General features: G+C 49.7%; 1 protein-coding gene across 1 annotated transcript in view; it reads left to right on the top strand.

Annotated features, from left to right (window-relative positions):
* Nucleotides 1–22,421, top strand: part of B4GALNT3 (beta-1,4-N-acetyl-galactosaminyltransferase 3) — a 102,318-nt gene that overhangs the window by 73,389 nt on the left and 6,508 nt on the right. The window contains exons 2-15 of the mRNA XM_043564722.1: nt 975–1,078; nt 2,076–2,153; nt 10,056–10,151; nt 10,658–10,748; nt 11,129–11,229; nt 11,774–11,841; nt 13,466–13,544; nt 13,671–13,737; nt 15,622–15,765; nt 16,563–16,672; nt 17,620–17,720; nt 18,008–18,069; nt 18,729–19,524; nt 21,685–22,004. Of these exons, the coding sequence (XP_043420657.1) occupies nt 975–1,078; nt 2,076–2,153; nt 10,056–10,151; nt 10,658–10,748; nt 11,129–11,229; nt 11,774–11,841; nt 13,466–13,544; nt 13,671–13,737; nt 15,622–15,765; nt 16,563–16,672; nt 17,620–17,720; nt 18,008–18,069; nt 18,729–19,524; nt 21,685–22,004 (2,217 nt within the window). The remainder of the gene's footprint in view (nt 1–974; nt 1,079–2,075; nt 2,154–10,055; nt 10,152–10,657; nt 10,749–11,128; nt 11,230–11,773; nt 11,842–13,465; nt 13,545–13,670; nt 13,738–15,621; nt 15,766–16,562; nt 16,673–17,619; nt 17,721–18,007; nt 18,070–18,728; nt 19,525–21,684; nt 22,005–22,421) is intronic.

The raw sequence follows: 22,421 nt of genomic DNA, 5'->3' as shown, positions 1-22,421 counted from the left end.
CTAGCTCTTAATAGTCTATGATTTGGGTTCATGGCCAGCAGTGATTTGGTTTCACATATTCAGAGTCTGATAGTCATGCTCAAGTGGTCTTTGTGTCACATGGGGAGGCTCTGACCCCCCCAGTGCTGATCCATTGAACCCTGATTCTTCTATACCCTCTCCCTCAGCACAGCTCTTTGCTCCTTGACTCCTTGCTTGCATCCCCAAAAGTGTCCTGTTCCCCCTCATTCTCACCCAGTTTGGCTTTTAGCCTTCCCAGATGTGTGTTAGCCAACCCGTTGCAGATTCTTCGGGGTGTAGACATCAGCTTCCAGATAAACACAGGAGTAGTGAGGCCTCTAATCTTCTCTCTTGAGCATTTTATAAATTCGTTTGACATGTACCAAGTCCTGGCCCACCCTTTCCTGCCTTCCCACCTCTGGTTCCATCTAGCAGCTCATTGATAATGATGGGCCAGGGGGAGGGCCTCCCCACCAACTAGACAGCACTGCTGTCTCCCTGGGCTTAGAGGAAAGAAAGGGACTGAGCTAGAAAGGGAACCCATGCAGGAGCAAGCTTATTTCCACTACCTTTCACAACCATTTTCCCACAGCAGCCTTTGGGAGAAATTGGCCTCAAGAGGCAACTGGGGAAGAGGCAACCTGTAGCGCTGGACAAACTGCATGGACAAATGGACAGTGTTCCATTTTCACCTGGCCTGGCTCCTTCTCTGATTATGGAAGACAGCAAATTTTAATGCAATAGGAGCTCATTTCCTCTCCCTCTGCCCTATTGACCTTGGCCAAGGTTGTAACTATCTCCTGACCCCTGACCCCCATCCCCTGCCGCAGCCTCCACTCCATGCCCACCACATGAAGAGGTGTGAGGACCAGCAGAAGGGAAGAAGCTTACCTCTTTTATTCCCCCAAATCTTACAGACCTATGAGGTCTTCAAGTTATGTTGACCTTGCTTCTCTCTTCTTTCCCTTCCATAGGATACGGCAGCTGGAGAGAACTGGCCAAGGCTCTGGCCAACAGGAACATTCCAGCTGTGGATCCAAATCTCCAGTTTTATCATCCCCAGAGGCTGGGCTTCAAGGTATGTGGTGGGGCAGCCCATTTTCCCCGCTAGTACATTAACATGAGTTCTCAGCTGTCCCTGCCCTTATAGCCTTAAGGGAAACCTCCACTTTTTGGTGATAAGAGGCCAAGGAGAGGAGTTCCCGGAATTGTAGTCTCACATCACAGGATCGTGTTAGCTGGGTGGGTAGAGATGTCCATCCTACCCTCCTCAGAGCCTTCCTCTCCCGGCTCAAGATACCCAGAATTGAACTGCTCCAGGCATGTGGCCTTTGTCTCCAATAGTGGCAGAGGGCTTAAGGCAGAACCAGCATGTCCTGCCACTCACTGGCATGAGAACTAGGCTGGGGCCTTAGTGACGGTCCCAGACACTCACTGCTAAGAGTCAGAGATGGTGAGGTAGACATATACAGCTGCAAATGGCCAGGGGACAGATGTGTAATGGAGCATTTTTTCTATAGTGTTTCTCAGGGCAGTAATCCTTAGGGAGGCAGGAGTAGCTCTGGGTGGAATTAGGGAAACTGGGGTCTAATTCAGTCTGGAATTCTAAGGTTAGACCTCTGAGCCTAGAAAAGACATGGATCTCCAAGGCTGGACCAGTACCAGACTGAAACCGTGCACCTGCACAGTGGGTAGGGAAGGGCTGGGTTACCCCCAACAGACTTCTATTTGTTAGGACAAATGAGTGACAGACCTGGGCAGAGTCCTGGGGGTGTGGAGAGGAAGACAGAGGTAAGTTCCTGCCCTCAAGAGACTGATCTAGTTAGAAATTTTTTATTCCATATGGGAAGACAGAACATTCAAGAAAATAAAAGAACCTTAGGAGACCAAAGAAGTCTATTTCTGAGAGATATAGTGTGAAGAATAAATGGTAGTGTCCCTTATGTTGATAAGCTTCCTAGGAACAGAGACTGTGTCTCCTGGCCCTCTGTTTCCCCCTACGCACTTTCAAGGGGCCCCAAATCCCGTTCTTGCCCTACTATTCCCACCAAATTCATTCTTCACTCTTCTGCCAGGACCAAGACTCTGAGCGAGGTGGGAGCGCTAACAGCAGCTACCTGAAGTGGAATAAGCCCGTCCCCTGGCTCTCAGAGGTAAGGGACTCTTTACTGTTCCTGCTCTTGGAGATGGTCAAAAAGTAGTTTTCAATAGGTAATTCCAGCAGAGACCATAGAAAATTTTCTTCTAGTGGTTATTATGAACAATTTTCCTCTAATTTGGACAAAAAGGGGGGGGGGACTCCAGTCTCTTTAGTGTTCTTCCTTTAGAGAAGAACATTTGCTTTGAGCCTACTACGTGCTGGTTTTTGCATATCATCGCACATCAGCTTTATAACCCTGTAAGTAGTATCACTATCCTCACTTTACAGGTGAGAAAAACAAGCCTCAGGAAAGCTACATGGCTTTCACACCCACATCAGTCTTAAATATAGGCTCTCAAACTGTCTTTCTTAGACTAGCAAGTCCTATTAGATATTCCAGGAAGGAAGGAGTCCGTTGTTAAATAAGGCTCAAAAACTATATGCTACATCCACTTCTTGGAAATCACATTAGCACATGAAAGGTTCTGAGAAGTTCCCAGTGATCTGTTTAACTTGGTTTAGCTCAGCAGGTACCAAATTTATTTGTCTCCTGACTTGTTTTTTCCCATGAAGCATGTCTTAATATTCTATGAAACTAGTGTTCTAAGGATCATACTCTAGAAAACTCTGCTTCAGAAAACTTTTTTTTTTGGGGGGCGCCTGGGTGGCGCAGTCGGTTAAGCGTCCGACTTCAGCCAGGTCACGATCTCGCGGTCCGTGAGTTCGAGCCCCGCGTCGGGCTCTGGGCTGATGGCTCAGAGCCTGGAGCCTGTTTCCGATCTTGTCTCCCTCTCTCTCTGCCCCTCCCCTGTTCATGCTCTGTCTCTCTCTGTCCCAAAAATAAATAAACGTTGAAAAAAAAATTAAAAAAAAAAAAAAAAAAAAGAAAACTTTTTTTTTTATTGAGAGAGAGAGAGAGAGAAAGCACGAGAGGGAGAGGGGCAGAGAGAGAATCTTAAGGAGGTAGGGTTCAATCTCAACACTGAGATCATGAGCTGAGCTGAATCCAAGAGTTGGACGCTTAACCAACTGAGGCACCCAGGTGCCCCTAGAAAACTTCTAGGAAGCATTTAAATGTGTAAATGAGTTGTCAGGATACCTTACACTTATATAGGATCTGACAGGGTTGGTTTTTTTTTTTTGTAAATAAACTGAGGCTCAGTGAAGTTAATTAACATGCTCAAGACTACCTTAAGAAAATGCTTATGCCAAGACTCCATGGTAACATGGTGCTTTGGGGCTTCGTATTTTGCAACTTGCCCATAACCCAGTGCCTTTTAGTCCTGAGACCCACGGACATGGGTTACTTTTCTTGGCTGGGTGGTATTGGCCAGCCCATTGTCTTTATCCATACCTATCACAGATTGATCTCTTCAGTCTGGGTGATTTTATTTATAATCCACCTATTTGCTGTGGGGCAGGAGTGAAGGAGGCAGTATCATGCTAAATGTGATGTTAGGTTTTCCATGCCGTGAAATCACCTCTGTTTAAAGCCCTGAGAGAGGATGGATTACAAAACTGGCACACCTATACTGGGTGACGTCATCAGGTGATTATGCCCTGCCCCACTTGGAGATAGTACTTTGAAAAGAGAGGCCCTTAAAGAGCATTGATCCAATGATCCACCTTCAATCCTTTGAGGACAGTTAGGATCATTTTTCTTAATGAACCAATTATTTTTTTAAATTTTTTAAAAGTGTTTATTTATTTTTTGAGAGAGAGAGAAAGAGAGAGCACGAGTGGGAGAGGAGCAGAGAGAGGAGACACAGAAACTGAAGCAGACTCCAGGCTCTGAGCTGTCAGCACAGAGCCTGACACGGGGCTCAAACTCACAAACCATGAGACCATGACCTGAGCCAAAGTTGGACACTTAACTGACTGAGCCACCCAGGCACCCCAATGAACCAATTATTTTGAAAGATTATGACTATATAACATTCTGCATTTTGTTTTACATGTTTGTTTGTTTGTTTGTTTATTTGAGAGAGACAGAGCAGGCAAGTGGGGGGAGGGGCAGAGAGAGAGAACCCCAAGCAGGCTCCATGCTGTCAGTGCAGAGCCTGACTCGGGTTTGATCCCACAAACCATGAGACCATGACTTGAGCCAAAATCAAGAGTCAGAGGCTTAACCAACTGAGCCACCCAAGCACCCCAACATAGATTCTGCATATTTTTTAATTTTCTTTTTTTTAAGCTTTCTTTTTTTTTTTTTTTTTTTAATTTATTTTGAGAGTGACAAAAAGCAGGGAGGGGTAGAGAGAGAGGTAGAGAGAACCCCAAGCAGGCTCCTTGCTGCCAACACAGCTCAACACAGGCTTGAACCCATGAAGCCATGAGATCATGATCTGCACTGAAACCAAGAGTTGGACACTTAACCAAGTGAGTCATCCAGGTGCCCCACATTCTGCATTTATGAATTATTAATGTCCCCAGTTTTTTTGGCCAATCAAGGATGGAGATATACATATATATATGTGTGTGTGTGTATATATATATATATATATATATATCCATATATCTATATGTGAAATTAAAACAGTGAACAAATAGTAAATAGTGATTAAAATAGGATTAACTTTTTATTTAATTTTTAAAATTTATTTATTTATTCTTATTTTATTTTTTCAACGTTTATTTTTATTTTTGGGACAGAGAGAGACAGAGCATGAACGGGGGAGGGGCAGAGAGAGAGGGAGACACAGAATCGGAAACAGGCTCCAGGCTCCGAGCCATCAGCCCAGAGCCTGACGCGGGGCTCGAACTCCCAGACCGCGAGATCGTGACCTGGCTGAAGTCGGACGCTTAACCTACTGTGCCACCCAGGCGCCCCATATTCTTATTTTAAAGAGAGATTGAGCATGAGCAGGAAAGAGGGGCACAGAGAGAGACAGTGAATCTCAAGCAGGCTCCACACTCAGTGCAGAGCCTGATGTGGGGCTTGATCCCATGACCCTGGGACCATGACCTGAGCCAAAATCAAAAGCTAGACGCCCAACTGACTAAGCCACCCAGGTGCCCCTAGGATTAACTTTTTAAAGAAACAGTTGATCTTTTACTAAGTGTATGGCCTTTTGGTGGTAAATGCCAGAGGTCCATGGACTTTTTTTTTTTTAATATTAAAAGTAGCTTTACCAAAACAAAAAATTACCTTGCAAAATCCTCATTACAGTTTTCATGAATTTTCAGGGAATCACTGATCCAATCATCTTATTTTACCAACGAGGAAAACAAGGCCTTTGTTAAAAGGTTAAACAACTAGGACGCCTGGGTAGCTCAGTTAGTTAAGCATCCAACTCTTGATTTGCACTTAGGCCATGATCTTATGGTTCATGGGTTCGAGCCCCACTTTGGGCTCTGTGCTGGCAGTGTGGAGCCTGCTGGGGATTCTCTCTCTCCCTCTCTCTCTGCCCCTCCCCCGCTCACACTCACATGCGTGCTTGTGTGTTCTCTCTGTCAAAATAAATAAATTTTAAAAAGAATCCTCAAAAAAAAAAAAAAGGGTTAAGTAACTGGGGCACCTGGGTAAATCAGTTGGTTAAGCCATCCAACTCTTGATTTCTGCTCAGGGCATGATCTCACAGTTGTGGGATCGAGCCCCACATCAGGTTCCATGCTGAGCTTGGAGCATGCTTAATATTCCCTCTCACTCTCCCTCTGCCCCTACCCCCAGCTCACACTTGCTCTTGCTTTCTCTCAAAAAAAGAAAAGGTTCAACAACTAACATCTGCAGTTAGTCACACAGCTGCACGGTGGTTCCAGCTCTTTTCCAGTTCACCACAGGGACTTCTTTGTTACCATCTCCTTTCCTGTCACCTGCCTTTTGACATACGGTTTCAGCAGGAAATGCTCAGGTTAATGATAATATATGTCATAGCTGTCATGAGCTGTCAGGTTGTACTATTATCTGCCTTTTGCAAGTAATGACTCAGAGAGGGGTTAACTCACTCACTTACTCAACGTGGCATCGCTAGGACACAGCCCTGCTCGGAAGGTGAGCAAGGACAGAGTGTAACAAGGCTGACGGTGGTCTCTTTGTCTCCCCACCCCTGTCTTTAGCCAGCAGCACAGGGTCTCTGAGGCCAGAAGTCACTTTTGAAAGCAGAGCAGCCTTAGACATTCTATTTGGTGTGTGTCAGAGAGAACGTCAGAGTGGCCGGTGTGGGGCTGGGCTTCACGGAGTAACTGCCCTCAAAAACTTATTCATGTCAACCTGAATCCTAAGACTAGTTAACAAACCCCGCTAATGAACAAACCTCAATGCCAATTTATTCATTTACATCAGTAGATGGTTCCATTGATCAAAACACTGTCTGATACTTAAGATGCTCCATCTGGTAAACCAAAATAGTTACAAGAAAGAAATTTGGTGAATACAAAATAAGATCAAAGGAAGTCAGTGTTTTTCCTGGGGTCATGCCATGCTGGCTTTGGTGAGGTGGTGTCTCTTGAGGAGAGGGCAGAGACCCAGAATCCTCTTCTCAGGCTTACTTTTATTGTTTTTGTAAGTTTTATTGACATACAAATTAAATACCATGTAATTCACCCATTTGAAGTGTGTAATTCAATAGATTTTAGTATATTCATAGAGTGCATCACTATGCATCGTCCATCACTATCAATTTAGAGCATTTTCATTACCACGGAAAGAAACTCCATACCCGTTAACCATCACCCCTCACTACCCTCACCCCATCCAGAACTAGGTGAACAAGAATTTACTTTCTGTCTCTCTACATTTGCCTGTTCTGGACATTTCATATACATGGAATCATGTGATGTGACCATTTATGTCTGGCTTCTTTTACTTGGCGTGACGTTTTCAAGCTCATCTGTGCTGTAGCATGTATCAGTACTTCATTTCTTTTTATTGCTGAATATTATTGCATTGTGTCTGTATCACATTTTATTTCTCCATTTCGAGTGTACATCCATGATCAGCTCCTGCCTCGCCTGGCGGTAGAGGTGACCACTCCTGCCTTCATGCCATGTGCCTCTGACACCTCTGTAATAGCTAGCCCCTGACACAGGTGACACCATTTGTTAACACATCTCTCTCCTTGGAGGACCACATCTCTTTTCATCTCTAACTGCTGCAAAGCAGCCATTCACTGCTTACAGAATAAATGAGGGAGCATATGGTTCTGGGCTTAGCTTCTCCAAGCAGTTGTTCATTCAAATAGTTAAGATGTTCTGGGAACACTCAGGAGGGAAGCTATTAACTCTGCCTCAAAAAGTCAGAGAAGGATGAGCCAGAGTTTGCCAGGTGGGGGAGATAGGAAAAGGCCTTCCAACCAGGAAATAGTATTTGTAAAGACATGGAGAGGTGAAGGGGCATGGCAGAGACGGGCAGTTGGGTGTGGGTGGAAGTAGGTGTGTGACAGGGAGTGGCATGAGGTGAGGCTGGGAAGATAGGTCAATGGGAAAGATCTCGCATGCCAGGGTGAGGTTCTGTTCTGGAGCCTTTTGGGAGCCTTCTGAGGTTTGAAGCACTGGAGTGACATGATCAGATCTGTGCTCTAGAAAGACAGTCATGCAGGCAGTGTGCAGAATCAGAGGGAGAGAAGCTTCCATCCCATTAGGAGGCTCTGCTGCAGGCCTGGCAAGCCCAGTGAGGCCTGGCAGAGGCAGTGTTGTGGGAAAGGAAGACAGCAGACGTGTCTGTGGGAGGGCCCAGCAGGCTGGCCTTACCCTCCTGCATCCATACCCCCAGACGCCCTCCCCGCTTCCACAGGGCTAATTGTGGTGTGTTTGGGGGGAGTCAGTTTACCTCGTGTGGCCTCAATATTCTCACCTCTAAAACAAGAAGGTTCCAACAAATATTTTCTTCAACTGCTTGTAACTGGAAGTTCTGAATCCGTCATTAGCTGTGGACACACTGTGGTGATCGAGGGTAACCAGTGTCCTTCCCTGGGCCTAAGCCCCTGCTGGACAGTGGAGAGAGTGGGCAAAGGGCGGTGCTGATGAGCTGGAGTCCCTCATCCTTGCCAGATACAAAGTCTCCAAAACTCGGAGAGACACAAATCCTGGTGGGGTTGCCAGGCTGGGCCCGGGGAGAAAGATGGTGCCCACTGGTCCCTCAGAGGCCCCCACCTACAGCCTGAGAGTGGGTGAAGCAGGGCTTGAGGGCTGCCTTCATGCCGAGTGAGGGCCTAGACCTCAGGGAGAGGTCCAGTCCTCTTCCTAGACCCCCACCTGCCCCACCTTCCATTGCCTGCAGCATCCCAGGCTACTTTGCTGTACTGCAAGCCAAGGCCCTGGGGGAGGGTGGCGGTGGCCAGCCCAAATCCTTCCTTTTCCCCTCCTTCCCTCCTTCCCCTGCCCAATGCCCTGTGGCCTCTGGCCCCTGGCTGAGCACAACAGATTACTCTGGTGGCATGCCCTCCCTCTGCAGTTTGCTGTGGGTCTGAGCACGCTGCCCTGAAAGTCTCCCAGGGAGGGGCCGAGAGGAGGTCATTGGTAGGAGACAACTGAGTCTTGTAAACTGGACTTAAGGAATTTCCCCAGAAGTAGCACAATGTCCTCATTCTTTCCTTCCAAGAAGCCTTAACCCGCCCCCCACCTACCCAGCCCACATTCTCTCTCCCACCCATCCCAGCCCCCCACTCCTATTCCCCGGAGTGATGGCTGCTTCCCAAGGCCCTGCACTCCTAGCTTTGACCAGCCCAGTGTGCCCGGGAAGGGCCAGGCTGCTGACCGGACAGGGAGCTCTCTTGGGTCCCTTCTGGGTCTGGCTTTGGAGTAGCGTTTCCTCAGAGCCCTCACCTTAGATCTTTGGCATTGGTATGCAGGAGTTCTCCCCCCACCATCCCTCCCTCCAGATCGCTTGCCGAAGACCATGTGCCACTTCCTTTTATCTGGCTTCCAGTCTGGGTGTCCCTTCCTCCTCTGTTTTCCTAAGGGCAGCTCAGATTTTGATATCTGATGGGCCACAGTGGGGAGGGAAGGGCAGGGCCTGTTTGTGTAGAGTAATTGAGGCCCCACCTCCCACAACCTGGAGATTAAGCTCTGGGGAGGGGGAGGAGAAAATTGCTGAGATGGGGTAATCTGAAACTCTTTGTCAGGATAAATTGGGACATGATCCCCATGCTTCCCCTCCCCACTCAAACTCCCAGCCCTTCTTCCACCCACTCAGAGCACTGGCTCTAAGGCCCTCTCTTCTGAAGGGGGCCCTCTGCTGCTGGCCTCCAGGCCCAATCTCTACCCCTCCACCGATGCCACTGCCAAGGAGGAGAGAGCATACATCTTCTGCTCCTACCTTTCCAGGGCTGCCCAGGTCCGGGCACCCGGGTAGTTATGCCAGGAGAGGCTGGGCAGGGCGAGAGGCTTCCAGCTCCTGAGGGAGCAGTTGGAGGCAGAGGCGTCCTGCCGGATGGGGCCCCCAAAGACCTCCTGCAGCGTTTTCCCAGCTGCTTCCCCACAAGGGGAGCCAGAAGCGTGAAGACTACTGGGTAGATAAGGTTTCACCGGCAGACAGCTGTGGAGCTTACTATTAGGCAGAAGGGAAAGGGGAGGGGAGGAGAGCAAGTCTTTAGCTGAAACCCCAGCTTGGCGCCTCCTTCCAGTTCTTTCTGTCATCTATGCCTTTCTGTCATGGCTATTACTCCCCCTTGCCTGGGGAATGCAAACCAGCCCCCTTCCTGCATGGAAAGAGCTGGGACTGTGTGTGTGTGTGTGTGTGTGTGGCCACAAGCATGGCCAGAAAAACAGACCCAGGCCTCAGGGCTAGGCAATGGGGATGGAGGTTCGAGAAAGAAGCTGCAAGGTCGAGGAGGGGATGGAACTGAAATGGACCGTGACCTTCAGTAGTGAGAGGAAAACAGGCTGGGGCTGTGGTGGCTAGTGCCTCCTCAAGCTGCAGAGCCGGACGGGTTTGGGGGTGCTCACACTCACCCGCTTACTTCTCTGCCCCATATAGTTCCAGGGCCGTGCCAACCTGCATGTGTTTGAAGACTGGTGTGGCAGTTCTATTCAGCAGCTCAGGAGGAACCTTCACTTCCCACTGTACCCCCATGTGAGTGTTTGCTGGATGTGCCTCTTGTCCCTCCCTCCACACCCTTCTCCTCTCCCCTCCCTCTGCCCCGCTTCTGTCTCTCATCTCCCCCTACCTTCTGTCTCCATCTTTCCTGGCTTCTTTTCTGGTTCACTTTCTTTCCTTTATATCTTGGGTCCTCTTTTCTCCTGTCCAGTTATTACCCTTGCTCTCATCCCACGGATTCCTTTGATTTCTCTCTGCCATCTTCTGCATCTTTTCAGCTTTAGGCTCTCGTTATGGCTGTGATGTGGTTTAGCCAGAGCTACCGCATACAGTTGGGCTGGTTGTGCACTGTACAAGGTCACATGCTCAAAGAAGCAAGTAGGAGTGGAAATCTTGCCTATACTCTACTCACCAAGTCACACTCCAGTCCCTCCTGTCTCCTTCCCTTCTGGTCTTCCCACCAGCCCTGAGTGGCCCGATTTCTTCAGTTTCCTCTTCTCTCATCTAAGTAACAGTTCCCCCCCCCCCCTTTCTTGGTATAGATTCGCACAACCCTGAGGAAGCTGGCCGTGTCCCCCAAATGGACCAACTATGGCCTTCGCATCTTTGGCTACCTGCACCCCTTCACCGATGGTGAGGCCAGCCCCAAAGTCCCCTCCTCCTGCTCCCTCCCCCAGGTTCTTTATGGTACCCAGAGAACATAAGCCTGTAGCTGAGAAGTAAGTCCACACTAGGCTGCCTGGACCCTGTTAGTCTATCACTGGGGAGAGGGGGGGAATTTAGTCCCCATGAGGTATCATCCAGTTGCCACTTGTCTCCCTAATTTGTAGAGTCTAGAATAGCTTGTCTCTCCCTGTGAGTCTTCTCCATCCTCATGGGGTCTCCTAGGATGAGGAACCCCCACTTTAAGTCCCCTGAAGAGAATGTAATTACTAAGACATAAAATAGGCTTTCAGGCCTTTATGCCAATGCCCTTCTTGCTCTCATCTGGAACTCTCTCCCCCACTGCCCAGGGAAGATCCAGTTTGCCATTGCTGCAGATGACAATGCAGAGTTCTGGCTCAGCCGTGATGACCAGGTGTCAGGCCTTCAGCTGCTGGCCAGTGTGGGCAAGGTAGGGTCAGCCCAGCCCCAGAGCTCTCCCATTGGGCCCAGGAGCCAGGTCATGGAAGAGACACCTGCCTGCATCAGGAAACCCTCATTACCATTAGTCTTTCTGGTGTGACAGCCAGGGAAGAAGGTGTGGGAAGGAAGCCTCTTCCCTCTCACCGCTGCCCCATTTTACAAAGGGATAAACTGAGGTGTAAACTGGGGAGGAGTAAGGAGTTAGTCTGGGGCCACAGAAAGTCCTCAGAAAGATTCATCTCTGGGCAGGGACTAGGCCACCCCCTGCTGGGTTCCAGCATCCTTAGCATGGTGACAAGGAGGCACACCTGGGGCCTGATTGCTCTGGACCCTCTAGGAAGGGTGGAGGTGCTTTTGCCCGTGTCAAGTGTCACTTCCCTTACCTCTCCTGTTTTCTCTCCCCTCGCCCCCCTTCTTTCCTCTCCTGTCTACTTTCTCCCCATTCCTTCCTTGTCTCTTCACTCACTGCCTCCCTTTCTTCATATTTTTTGTCTTCTTCCTTCCTTCTCTTTCCACTCTCCCCACACCTCTAGACTGGAAAAGAGTGGACTGCCCCTGGAGAGTTTGGGAAATTTCGGAGTCAAATTTCCAAGCCAGTGAGGTGAGTAGGGAGTCTCATGACGTTCCTGTGAGCAGGAGAAAAAAAACCCAGCCTACCTCAAGCGCTGAGGCCAAATCAGAGTCAAGGAGCCCAGTCACCCCCTCCCACTATCCAGCCTTCCTTATTCCAGAGTTCAGTGTGCCCAGGCACTCCTGCGTTCTGATAGATGAAGTCTTTGAGAAGCCGTTTGGTCCATCCTTCCTCATTTTACAGATGGGGAAACTGAAGCTCTGAGAGGGGTGTCACTTAATGAAAGTCACACAGCTATCTAGTGACACTCAGGACTAGAAAACAAAATAGGTCTCTCTTCTCCCAGTCCTTGACCTTCCCATTTGCTCCATCCCTGGGAATGTCCGCAGCGGTACAGCCTGGACACCGGCTGCTCTGCCTGTGCTGCAGAAAGTTCCTCGTCACAGTGATCCCTTGGTAGACTGGAGGGAAACAAGGCCTTTCCCAGCCATAGTGGCTGGAATTGCTTTAACATGCCGGCAGGGGGACTTAGCCCAACTTCACAGTGCCACCTGGTGGCCTGCCCACACAGGCGAGAACACGAATGGGCTTGATGGTGATAATAGCGAGGCTGATAACAGTAAGACAGTCTAGCTTGCCAAGAGCGCTTGCTATGTGCCAGTCTCTGTGGTGAGCACTTTACATGTAACTGAGTAAAGCAGCTAGCATCATGGACCCCAAAGCAAGACTGCCTGGGTCCAAATCCCAGCTCCACCACTTACCACCTCAGTGACTTTTGGCAATCACCCAACATTTCTGTGCCTCAGTGTTCTCATCTGTAAACAAGAATTAAGCGAGTTAGTATACATGAAGCACTTAGAACATGTCTAGCACACAGTATCAACTCTATTATTACAGATGGCCAGACCTACGTTTGTTCAACTTTACGATGTTGCAGAAGTGATATGTGTTCAGTGGACACGGTACTACAGATTTTGAATTTGGGTCTTTATTCGGGCTAGTGATACAGGGCACAGCAGTGTCTTGTGATGCTGGGCAGTGGCTGTGAGCCTCAGCTCCAAGTCAGCCATGTGTTCGCAGGGTCAACAACAAATACACGCATAACCTGAACCCTTACAGCCATGCTGTTTTTTACTTCCATTCAGTAACTTACATGGGATATTCAACACTTCATTATAAATAGGCTTTGTGTCAGATGATCTTGCCCAACTGTAGGCTAATGCAAGTGTTCTGAGTGCGTTCAAGTGGGCTATATTGTTCGGTAGTTTAGGTGTATTAAATTCATTTTTGACTTCCAATATTTTCAACTTACAATGGGTTTATTAGGATGTAACCCTATCATAAGTTGAGGGAGATGTCTATGTCCTTTGATTCTCATGATTATCCTGTGAAGTATGTACTGTTATTACCGCCATCTTAGAGAAGAGAAAAGTAAGGTCACACTGTGGGTAAGCAGTAGCGTGGGGACTCCAGGCCAGCATTAAAAGCAAAGCTCCTGGGATTCTGTGAACAAAGAGAAGACAAGGAGAAGATATGGGGGGGGGGGGGCAGGGGCAAGGTAGGAGCTGGTGTTGGTACGGCAGAAGTGTGGGTCAGAGGGGTGACAACACGGCCCGAGAAGATAGCCTTTTGTTTCTCTGCTCTCTCCTGCCAGCCTGGCAGCCTCCCAGAGGTACTACTTCGAGGTGCTGCACAAGCAGAATGACGAGGGCACCGATCATGTGGAAGTCGCGGTGAGGGCTCCGCCGCTCCTGCCCTCCTAGCTCAGCTCTGAGCCACTCCTCGCCCCTTGTCCCTTGAACCCTTTCCGAAATCCAGCTACCTCCAGCCCTCTGCATCTGCCCTCTCTCCTCTTCCAGTGGCGACGGAATGACCCTGGAGCCAAGTTCAGCATTATTGACTCCCCTTCCCTGTCCCTCTTCACAAGTGAGTAGGCTCTGCTCCTCGCCTGGACACAGAGGCGAGCTGGCACCAACACGTGGGGCTCAGTCCACAGGGGGCTTCGGTCAGGGGAGGGGTGCAGACTAAAGCTCAAGATGCTTGGAATGTGGGTGTGAAGGGGGCTCAGAACAAGGAACAGAGCTTAAAGGGACCCTAAGGTCAGAGGTCCTTAACTCTCAGGGGTCAGGGACTCTGAGAACCTGCTGGAAGCTCGCTGCGACCTCACCCCAGAAAAATGCCCTTACCCATCCATGCACAATATTTTGTGTATGATTTCAAGGGCATCCAGAGACCATGAGGCTCACTCCAGATGAGAAACCTCTGAGACAGTTTCCTATTTCACAGGTGAGGGAACCATAGTTCTTTGCAAAGCCATGACCAGAGCTAAAGAAACTTTCTCACTTGCTTTAAATTCACAGTAAATGAACTCTTCAGTTGTACTGTGAATTGTTCATGATTTCCTCAGCAAGACTCCTATCTGCAGGCCCCACTGAGAAATCACTGGGCCTGGGTGTAGGAAGAGCAGGCAGGGCCAGAACCCTAAGGGGAGAACCCTAAGGGGAGGAGACTGAGAAGGCAGTGGGAAGTGTGTGAGAGAGAAGGAGGGCAGGATGGGGACAGGCCAGGGAGGCCTGGGTTCCCAGACGGTGATGGGCGGGGGAGGGGAGGCAGTATGGAATGGGCAAGGCAGGTGGGAGGAGGTTGCTGGTGAGTAAAGCAGGAGGCCACAAGGTCAAGGTCAAGGCAGAGGGGCAGGTTGTGAGCTGCTGAATTGGTGCAAGAGGAAGAATGGAGAGCTAGAATCCATAGATGCAATGTGAAATGAGAAGAAAGAGGCCCATACCAAAGTTTAGGGGAGAAACTAGTGAGATGAGCCAGAGGCACCCAGCCTTGGGTACAGAAGGAGAGCTCTATCTGGGGCTGTAGACAAATGAGTCCAGGAGGCAGGGAGCAAGGACAAGCAACCCGTCCCCAGGGCAGTGAGAAAAGGGAAGGAGTAAGCCTGGCCCACTTGGAGATGAGAATACCAGGAGGATGGACCGCCTGGGTGGCTCAGTCGTTTAAGCGTCCGACTCTTGGTTTCGGCTCAGGTCGTGATCTCATGGTTTTGTGAGTTCAAGCCCCTAGTCGGGCTCTGTGCTGACAGCATGGAACCTCTTTGGGATTGTCTCTCTCTCCCTCATTTTCTGCCCCTCCTGTGTGTATTCTCTGTCTGTCTCTTTCTCTCAAAATTAAAACAAAAGAGAGAAAATACCAGGAGATGATGAGCGAGCTGTGCAGAATGCCGGGGGTGGGGGTGGGGGGGGCGCCCTGCCCGTGGGGGGCATGGCTGACCTGTCTGCGGCAGGGACGACATAGCCTACGTTCAAATTCAGCTTTGCCACTTAATCAGTTGTGTGATCTCTGGAAAATGCTTTAGATTCTCTTTCCCAAAGTTCTTTGTCTATAAAATAGGAATAACTAAGAAGTACATAAGTCTTATGGTGCTTATAAAGATTGAATGGTTTGATATTTATAAGATGCTTAGAACGGTGCCTGTTTTGTTATTTAGTAAATGCTATAGATGCATTTGTTAAATAAATGAGGCATACTTATAGTGACAAATTTCCAGCAGAAAGCTGTCTTTTTCCCATATACACTGTGGTATTTGCTAGCCATGGGGCTGGTGGGGTGGCTCTAAGGGAGATCAGTAGCTGAACCCACAACTTGTGAGGGAGCAGGGTTAACAAGGGAGAGGGATCGCGCACACCCCATACTATCCCTGGGGGATACAGAAGCCTGCACTCAGCCCCTCAGAGGGGCAGGGGCCTGGCTTTGGTTTGCCCCAGGACTCACAGCTGCTTTCTGTTCTTTTCTCCCTGGGCCCAGACGAGACAGTCCTAAGGATGGATGACGTGGGCCACATCCCTCAGACAGCAGCCAGCCATGTAGGGTCCCCAGACTCTCTTCCTAGAGATGAGCAGCCCCTTGCAGACATGCTGCGGCCGGACCCTCGGGACACCCTCTATCGAGGTAAGGCCTCGGCCGCATTCTTGTCATCCAGTCTGGGGACGGTACTCTGCCAGGTTTAGTGGGAGGCAAGTTGGGAGACTTGTCACTTCTACACAGTATCCCAAAAGTCAAAGAGTCATTTTTTCCCCTTATGTAGTGTAAAATATAACATGGGTACAGAGAAGCACAAAAAATATATATGTACAATTTTATAATTATACAAATCATTATAGAACCGACATTGTGTAACCACCTCCCAGGACAGGAAATAGAACCAGAGCCCAGAAATCCCCTGTGCATGCCTCCACAATTCCATACGTCATAGTTTCTTAGGGGATCACAACTCTTTGAATCCAGTGAGAGAAATCTGTTCCCACCCAGGTGCTGGAGTTGTCAACTCTTGGGAGAATTTACATTTTTAAAGATGACCAAGTCCCATAACAACTGGGAGGAAATTCAGTTATTGGCACTACACTAGGGTGAGACTTTGTGGCCTCTTGGATGTTTCTAAACCTTTAGTGAGGTTAGCCCAGTACAGCAGTCCCAGTACTGTGCTGTACCTTGAACCAGGGAACGTGTCTGAATCCTTGGCCTCCAAGGTGCTCCCACCCCAGAAAGGTGGTGCCAGCCTTGGTTTGGCAACCTCAGCTGATGGACGTGGTCTCTGCCCACTGCTGCCACGAGCAAATACAAAAAGGTGTTTTCTCAGAGCAGAGGCCTTCGGCCCTCCTCCTCAGCCGAGTGCCTTCCTGGCTCTAAGCCAGCCCATTCCAGGCTCCCGTCCCCCACCCTGACCCCTCTTCCCTTACTGTCCTCAGTGCCTCTGATTCCCAAGGCTCATCTCCGCCATGTCCTGCCTGATTGTCCCTACAAACCCAGCTACCTGGTGGATGGGCTTCCCCTGCAGCGCTACCAGGGACTCCGCTTTGTAAGTCTTGGGGCTGGCCAGTGGGGGCAGGATCCAGAGGGCTTGCTGCCTGTGGCTGAGATGGAGGGGTGCCGGGGCTGACTCTTCCTCCTCCCTATGCCACATAGCAGCAGATGGGATGTCCTCACAGGTCCCTGGGCTGGGAGCGCTTGCGTTCCCGGTTGCCTCTCTCACCCACAGGACCACCCTGTAAGGCTCTGACTTGGGAAGCCCCCACACCAACTCGGCAACAGTGATGATGACATGAGGTGGGGTGGCCCGATGCTTCCTATATTCTCTGCTCCTTGGGCCATACAGTCCTGCCTGGGTCTGACCTACTGGGCCATGAGCCAGCAGTAGTTAATAAACTCATAGACAAGGCACTGGGGGAAAGTGAACTGTGGATGGGAGGTTAGCTCTAGAGAGCCTGTAGCCCTAGTAGAAACTGTAGAGGCAGAATGCACACTACTTATCCAGATCTAGAGATGATTAGAAGTCCTCCCCAAGGTCAGAGAATGGGTGGGGTTGAACTGAGATGTTTGTGGGTGACATTGCCTTAAGCTATTTAAGAGGGCCGAAAGCAATGGAATGAATGACAAAAGGGGACTGTGGGACGTTGCAGGTAAAAGTTAGAGGTTGTAGGAGAGGATAAGATGGCAGAAGGAGGAGAGGATGGTCCTGGCTGTAGCTGGGGAGAAGGAGCTGAGATAGGAGATGAGGTATGTGTGCACCAGGAAGCTTGAATCGGGGCTTATGCTTGGTCCAGAGAGCCCAGGAGAGGAGGCCTAAAGAGTGGAATGGAATCCCGGTCTGCATAACAAATTCAGAGCTCAGAGCAGCCCGTCTTCCCCTCGCCAGTCCCTAGGAGCCCCAGGTGGTCCTGGCCAGGGGCAGGCTTAACGCTGGTTAGCTGATTTCTTACCAGGATCCTGGGTTCTTATTCCTGCTGCTTCTTTCTCTGCCTCCAGGTTCATCTGTCCTTCGTTTACCCCAATGACTACACCCGCTTGAGCCACATGGAGACCCACAATAAATGCTTCTACCAGGAAAACTCATACTACCAGGACAGGTGAGTGACACTGAATGGAGTAAGGAAATGACCTTATGGATGGGTTCTGCAAAAGCCAGTAGAGCTTCATGGACCAGAGGAGACACAAATGTTCTTCCAGGCCAAGGAGACTTGGCCCTTCCTGGGCGCGCCACACACTCACACACACACACACTCTCTTGCCCAGCCTCCTTCCTGCACCCTAGTCCCCGGCATGACTCCATATTGCTGCGGGGGCTTCAGGCAGAGCCTCACTCATGAGCCTGCAGGGCACCAGGGGCCAGTCTACCTCTGCCTCCCTCCTATAGGTTCAGCTTTCAGGAGTACATCAAGATGGACCAGCCTGAGAAGCAGAAGCCGGAGCAGCCAGGTACAGAGTGACAGCTGAAGCTTCCAGGTCAGGTCGGGAGGGGTGACCATGGTCTGTTTCTAGGGGAAGTTCAGACCATGCCAGCCCTGCCCCTGAGGAGCTTAAAATCCAAACCACACAGCCCCTCCTCCAACCCAAAGGAGTAGAGAGTGGTACTCCTACCTTCTCCATACTGGTAGAAAATGACACTGTTTTTAACAGCATGCTGCAGTCAGCTGGAGGAGATTTAGAGCCCTGGAGGAGATTCCTTGGACTGCTTGAGGGCATCGCTGTCCCTGGCACCTCACTGGAGAAGTCTGCTATAGAGAAGCACTGTCTCTCTGTGGCCCTCCTTCCTGAGGGATTAGGGCACATCCAGGGCCATTTGTTGGTCCTACAAGTGTCAGGCACCTGCTAGGCACTTTGTGTATTTTATGTCACTCCATCTTCATAACAACCCTATGGAAGATGGGCTATTATTCCCTTTACACGAAGGAAGAAATGAGTTAGTTGAGGTTAGTAACTCACCCCAGGGCACACAATAAATAAGTGAGTGAATAGCAGAGCCCAGATGCCGTCCCCATCTGAAACTCCTTGGTGTGTTATACAGATGATCTTGTATATCTCGTTTGGGAAAGGTTAGCAACTCCAATGTGAGGAATGGTTGTTATTAACGACAGGTTTCAAGGAAGGCCTTCTAGAAGAATCCCAATATGGAGAAGCAGTGGAGGAGACCGTTGACTCCAATGACCAGAATGCCAGGATGCCAGAGGGAAAACCAGTGCCCACCTTTACCCCTGGGCAGGATGTCACTGACTACCACCTCCGAAGCCTGCGGAAACTCCTGGCTCAGCCCTGGGAGGGTCCACTGACACCCTTTTCCAAGAGGAACTCCACAGCTCCCTTCCCTGTGAGGACCAGTGATGTCCCAGTCCAGCCCCCAGAGAAGCAGGGGAGAAGACCCAGCCCTGGGCCCAGCCAAGATCCCCCTCTCTCTGAGAAGTGGCCTCCAGGGCATCTGGCAGGAAACCTGCCTCAAGTCAAGGGGCCCAGGCCCACTGGTGACAGCCCCAGGAAGACGCTAGGGCAATCCCAGTGGCTGAATCAAGTTGAGACATACATTGCAGAGCAGAGAAGGGGGGACAGGATGGAGCTTCCAGCCCCCAGGAGGGGTTGGCCCGGGGAGGGAGAGGTGGTGGTAGCTGCAGGCCAGGAAGGACAGGCGGAGGGAGAAGAAGAGGGGGAGGAAGAGGAAGAGGAAGAGGATGTGAGTGAGGTGTTCGAATACATGCCCATGTTTGACCCCGTGGTAAGCTGGGACCAGACCTTCAGTGCTCGGAACCTGGACTTCCAAGCCCTGCGGACTGACTGGATCGATCTGAACTGTAACACATCTGGCAACTTGCTGCTTCCAGAGCAGGAGGCTCTCGAGGTCACACGCGTCTTCCTGAAGAAGCTCAACCAGAGGAGCCGGGGGTAAGGTAAAGGGCTCTTCTGGGACCGGGGCTGGGGCTCGCGCAGCCAGCTGGCCTGGGGGCAGGGACCTGGGGGCTGTAGCACGGTCCCCTGCGGCAGGCTCCATGGAAGATCAAGCACCTGGGACCCCCCCGTCCCTGAGAATGAGGTGTACCCATCAGGTCTTTGTCCCACCATCAGGCAAAACTGAGGCTAAAAGAGACAAGACCCCAGGTATGGGCTACAAGGGCTAGGGCAGCAAGCATGGCCTTACTTCTTGTTTGTTCATTCGTTCATTTCACCAATCAGCATTCTTTTAATTGAGATAGAATTCACGTACTATTTAATGTTACCATTTTACAGTGTAGTTTTAGAGTGTACAATTTGGTGGTTTTTAGGTATGTTCATAATGCTATGCAACCATCACCACTATGATTCCTATCATTTTCATCCCTTGTAAAAGACACTCTGTACCTGTTAGCATGACTTCCGTTTCTCCCTCCTCTCAGTCCCTGGCAACCACTACTCGACTCTCTTCTGCTACAGATTTACCTATAATAGTCATTTCATGTAAATGGAACTGTGTAATATGTGGCCTTTTGTTTCTGGTTTCTTGCACTTAGCTTATTCATATTGTAGAATGTATCGAGTACTTCATTCTTTTGTACAGCTGCATAATATTCCGCTGCGTGACTATGCCATGGATTGTGTGTCCATTTGTCAGTTGATTGACATTTGGGTTGCTTCCACTGTGGGACTATTATGAATACATTGGTGGGCAAATTTTTGTGTCAACATGTTTTCAGTTCTCTTGGGGATATACCTAGGAGTAGAACTGCTGACTTTTACAGTAACTCTGTTTAACATTTTGAGAAACTGCCAATCTCTTTTCCAAATCAGCTGCACCATTTTTCATTCCCATCAGTGGTTTCAATTTCTCTACATGTTTGTCAACACTTGTTATCTTCCTTTCTTTTTTTTTTTCAACGTTTATTTATTTTTGGGACAGAGAGAGACAGAGCATGAATGGGGAAGGGGCAGAGAGAGAGGGAGACACAGAATCAGAAACAGGCTCCAGGCTCTGAGCCATCAGCCCTGAGCCTGACGCGGGGCTCGAACTCACGGACCGCGAGATCGTGACCTGGCTGAAGTCGGACGCTTAACCAACTGCGCCACCCAGGCGGCCCTATCTTCCTTTCTTTAAAATAGCCATTGAGGTGGGGGGCGCCTGGGTAGCTCAGTCGGTTGAGTCACCGACTCTTGATCTTGGCTCATGTGTTGGTCTCACGGTTTGTGGGATTGAGCCACGCATTAGGCTTTGCCATTCTCTCTCTCTCTCTCTCTCTCTCCCTCTCTCTCTGTCCCTCCCCTGCTTGTGTGCTCTGTCTCTCTCAAAATAAATAAATAGGGGCGACTGTGTGGCTCAGTCAGTTAAGTATCCAACTTTGGCCCAGGTCATAATCTCACAGCTTGTGAGTTTGAGCCCCGCCTCAGGCTCTATGCTGACAGCTCAGAGCCTGTAGCCTGATTTGGATTCTGTGTCTCCGTCTCTCTCTGCCCCTCCCCTGCTCACTCTCTGTCTCTCTCACTCTCTTTCAAAACTAAACATTTTAATTAAGAAATTAATTCATTAACAATCCTAAAGTGTGTGAAATGGTATCGCTTTATGGTTTGGATTTCCATTTCCCTAGTGACTAATGATATTGAGCCAACCAGTCAACATTTATTTGATAATCCATGTGTCTTATGTACTCTGAGCAGAGTATTTTATTAATGAGGGTCAGTTTCTGAAGGACACACATTCACCTTACATACTTAGGATCTTAGAGCTATAACAGACTTTAGAGATCATCCAAGGTCAATTAGGTACATTTTTAAAGATGGAGGCAGTGAACACTAGAGATTAAGCATCTGGTGTAAGTTGGTTCTTTCTTTCTCTCTGTCCCTCTCTTTCTTTCTTTTCTTATTTCTTAAGTTCTACACCCAACCTGGGCTTTGAACTCATGACCCTGAGATCAAGTTGCATGCTCTACTGGCACCCCCTGGTATAAGCATCTTAGCCAAAGGCATCACCAGGACAAAAACCAGGGTCTCCTGACCTCCTTACAGGCTTCTACTACACCATGTTACCCCCACAGTAGGGGAAGGAATTACTCAAGCTTCCCGCCCTTTCTGCCACAGGAAGTACCAGCTGCAGCGAATTGTGAACGTGGAGAAGCGCCAGGACCAGCTACGTGGAGGTCGCTACCTCCTGGAGCTTGAGCTGCTGGAACAAGGCCAGCGCCCAGTGCGGCTCTCCGAGTATGTGTCTACACGAGGCTGGCAGGGCATCGATCCAGCTGGTGGGGAAGAGGTCGAGGCCCGGAACCTGCAGGGCCTGGTTTGGGGCTCACACAACCGCCGGAGACATGTCTTGAATGTCCGGGCCCCAGAGCCCAAGCTGTGTTGGCCCCAGGGCTTCTCCTGGAATCACCGAGCCGTGGTCCACTTCGTTGTGCCTGGTGAGCCTCAAGCTGAGCCCGGGCATTATCAGCAGAGTGGGGATCCTAAAAGTAACCGTGAGCCACCCAGGTCTCTGCTCACTGATTTGATCTCATAAGAACCTGTGGGAAAGGCCACCTTACAGTTGAGGACCCAAGATCACGTGACTGAGTGTTGGCGTTGGAAAAGATGCTGACTCTCGAGCCAGTTGCTCTCCTATTATAACAGGTTTCGGGGTTGGGTGCAATCATGGCCAGATTGTTGTACTGGGGTTTGCAACTACTCTGGGGAATAAGACATAGAGGGGGTTACCTGGTTTTTATAGTGGAAAAGGGGAACACGTAACAGACATGTGTAACTGTGGGCTAGGGTGATAATAGGATGGGCAGATAACAGTGAGACAGCATGATCGGGTGACTAGGAGAGCTGAGGACAAG

Source organism: Prionailurus bengalensis, chromosome B4 (genome assembly GCF_016509475.1).
Source record: "Prionailurus bengalensis isolate Pbe53 chromosome B4, Fcat_Pben_1.1_paternal_pri, whole genome shotgun sequence".
Lineage (NCBI taxonomy): Eukaryota > Metazoa > Chordata > Mammalia > Carnivora > Felidae > Prionailurus > Prionailurus bengalensis.
The sequence above is the reverse complement of the archived record's forward strand: the minus strand, read 5'-3'. Positions and strand labels throughout refer to the sequence as shown.